General features: G+C 36.2%; 1 protein-coding gene across 1 annotated transcript in view; it reads left to right on the plus strand.

Annotated features, from left to right (window-relative positions):
• Positions 1-2,533: 2,533 nt before the first annotated feature.
• LOC104802919 (NADP-dependent alkenal double bond reductase P1-like) overlaps positions 2,534-3,480 on the plus strand; it is a 2,328-nt gene continuing 1,381 nt past the window's right edge. Inside the window, exons 1-2 of the mRNA XM_010526744.2 lie at positions 2,534-2,816; positions 3,282-3,462. Of these exons, the coding sequence (XP_010525046.1) occupies positions 2,586-2,816; positions 3,282-3,462 (412 nt within the window). The 5' untranslated portion in view covers positions 2,534-2,585. The remainder of the gene's footprint in view (positions 2,817-3,281; positions 3,463-3,480) is intronic.

Genomic DNA, 3,480 nt, shown 5'->3' on the forward strand with positions numbered 1-3,480 from the left:
AAAATTTGCAATGATTAACTTTAATAAATGTTTTTTTGAAGTGATATTTCATAATTGTTGATAATCTATTTAATTAAAAATAGTTAACGGTAAAAAGTTGTTACTTCTCAATTAATAATTATATTTAATAATATATATATTATTAAGTTTGTAGTGATATTTCATGGGTTTAGGTTTTATGGTTTAGTAATCTTTTGCAATTGTTATCAGGTTTGTAGGTGTCTATATAGAATTTGAAATGGTTTGCTGTTCTTTTTCTCCCTTGCAGATCATAACAAGACCAGTCTTGCTTCTCCCACCATGTCTGACCCAACTGATGCTCTGAATCCATAAACATGCCTTCACCATGTTTTGATTAATACTGTTTTTGTCGTCGTCATCATTAACATCTTTTTCCTGATTTTAAATAGCCGACTTCATTTCAATATTGTAAATACATATGTGCTAGCAGTGGGGGGATCTCATGATGATTCCCTCGCCAATGTGAAACGGTTGAGAAAATCACTACAAAAAAACCTGCATATAGCGACGGAATTTGCGACGGAAATTTCCGTCGCACAGAAAATTGCGACGGAATGTGAGATTTTACGACAGAATGTGGAAAAAAATTATCCGTCGCAAACAGTCGCAAAATCCGTCGCAATTTGCTACGGTTTGCGACGGATAATTCTGTCACAACAAAGAAATAGATGATTTGCGACGGAAAATAAAAATTGCGACGGATTGCGACGGAATATTCCGTCGCAATGTATTTGGTTTCGTTTTTCGACAAAAAGTTTTTGAATTTTGGGCGCGTAAATTAATTTCATTTTGTGACGGATTGCGACGGAAAATTCCGTCGCAAAACACAATATAAAACCACGAGTCGTCTTCTTCATCAGACTTCAAAAATTTTCGGAAAAAAAAAATCGAATTTTTTTTTTTCTAAATCCTCCAAAAATCGCCAAATTTCTCCCATAAGGTAATATATATGTATTTATGTATATATATGTGTGTGTTTGATGTATTTGTGTGTGTTTATGTATGTGCATGTGTGTGTAAGTGAATGTGTATATATATGTGTGAATGTGTATGTGTGTGTTTATATATGTGTGTAAGTGAATGTGTATGTATGTGTGAATGTGTATGTGTGTGTGTTTATATATGTGTGTAAGTGAATGTGTATGTATGTGTGAATGTGTATGTGTGTGTGTTTATGTATGTGTATGTGTATATATATGTGAATGTGAATATGTATGTGTATGTATATGTGATTGTATGTGTATATGAATATGTGTATATGTGTGTGTTTATATGTATGTGTGTGTGTTTGTGAAATGTATATGTGTATGTGTTTGAGAAATGTATATGTATATGAGTATTTATGTATGTGTATATATGTGTATATGTGTATATGTGTGAATGTGTATGTGTGTTTGTGTATATGAAAATATGTGTATATATATATGTATGTATGTGTATGTATATTTGTATGTGTGTAATGTATGTGTATGAATGTATGTATATGTGAATATATATATATATATGTATGTGTATATATAGTATATAATTTTGTTATATTTTTTTAAAAAATTTTTAAAACATTTTCGACGGAATGCGACGGAATTATCCGTCACTTTCCGTCGCAAAACGCAGACTTTTTTCCGTCGCACCTTTGCGACGGATTAACGACCGTTATACGTTTGCGACAGCGTTATACCGACGGAAATAAGTCCGTCGCATTCCGTCGTAAATTCTTAATTGCGACGGATTTTTCCGTCGCTATATAACTCGCTATATAACTGTTGTTTTTTTGTAGTGAATGGACTACGTTACACTTTATGTAATATTCCTTTTATGAAATTTTGCATGACCTTCTCGCGTCAGCACATACGTCACTGTAGCCAGAACATTGGATTTTGACAATTAACGCTTTCCTTAACCAACGTCAATATATATTAAATATTTGTTGCATGTTTTACTATCATCACAATATACGAGTACATTGAATTTGGTATCTTCCTTCCATCCTTGGCAATTTTTTTTTTTTTTTTGCTAATCACACGAGTACATTGGATTTGAACTTTTCCTCTGTACTTAACAAATTAATGCTCTACTAATCAACACCAATATTTGGGGTGCATGAATGGTTTTCTCTTTTATGTAATTTTTGTATGAGGTGATAATCGACCATAGTAATTTGTATCCTTCAAAATGGGGTGTATGTACACAATAACTATTACCAATAAAAAAGTCAAAGGCAAAGATTCTTGTCGCCGACAACGTTTGAAAAGGTAGTGTGAACGCTTCTCTCTCTCATGGAAAACTTGACCTTGTTATGATCGATTCAAACCTATTTATGACGTCATCAAGAGATCATTAGAGAGCATTATCGGGATTAGAGTGTCGCCACGTGAGCACATTATGTGACCAGACGCAATTAGTGACGTCATTAAGCAACCGCCGATATGTAAAAATGAGATTTTTTTTTTTAAAGAAGCGAATTTCTTCTAGTTTTCTATATTTGTGGTTGCGATCACACCTCCTGTGAAGCCTATATAAAACCAGACATATCTCGCCGTTAGAATCCACACAGTAAATCGAAAATGGCGACGGCGACGAGCAAGCAGGTCATTCTTCGAGACTACGTGAGTGGTTTCCCCAAGGAATCCGATCTCGAGATCACGGCCACCGCCGTTGAACTCAAGGTCCCGGCGAATTCCTCGTCGGTGCTAGTGAAGAATCTCTACTTGTCTTGCGATCCCTACATGCGCATGCGCATGGGAAAGCCCAACCCCGCTACTGCTGCGCTTGCTCAAGCCTACAATCCCGGCAAGGTACCCATTCGTAGATTGTCCTCTGATTGTGCAATTTTACGGTGAAATTCGAATCGGATCGGAAATTGTTGTCGTCTGGTCCTTCTTCCCGATGATGGTTAGCGTTTCATCACTGTTGGTTTTCAAACCTTAAAAGGTCGATTTTGTCGCCCGGAATCAAGAAATCATTTTATATTCTTTGACCAGGATGATGTTTCTTATAGCTATGAATATAATATACTCAGGGTTCTCACGTTGCCCTAGTCTCCTCGTGGTTAATAGTTTTTTAATAATCCAAAAGGAAATTCTGCTGATTGGAAACTGCTAGATTCGGTATTGGGTCAAAAGTTGTATAGATTTTCATGTTTTGACTCATCCAATATAGTCAAGCGTTCTTGAGGGCCCCTTGAAGATAAATTCTACATTACATGACTGTCTGGGCTTGTCTCTTTCTACTGTATGAAACGTTGATTCTGTTTTGTGCAGCCTGTCTTTGGGTTTGGAGTTTCCAAGGTGATAGACTCAGGGCATCCCGATTTCCAAAAGGGCGATTTGCTCTGGGGGATAGTTGGATGGGAGGAATACAGTGTTATCACCCCAACTCCGAACCTTCACTTCAAGATCCACCATACCGATGTTCCATTGTCGTACTACACTGGGTTACTCGGTATGTTATCTCGGCATT

This window comes from Tarenaya hassleriana, unplaced genomic scaffold (genome assembly GCF_000463585.1).
Source record: "Tarenaya hassleriana unplaced genomic scaffold, ASM46358v1 Cleome8, whole genome shotgun sequence".
Classification (NCBI taxonomy): domain Eukaryota; kingdom Viridiplantae; phylum Streptophyta; class Magnoliopsida; order Brassicales; family Cleomaceae; genus Tarenaya; species Tarenaya hassleriana.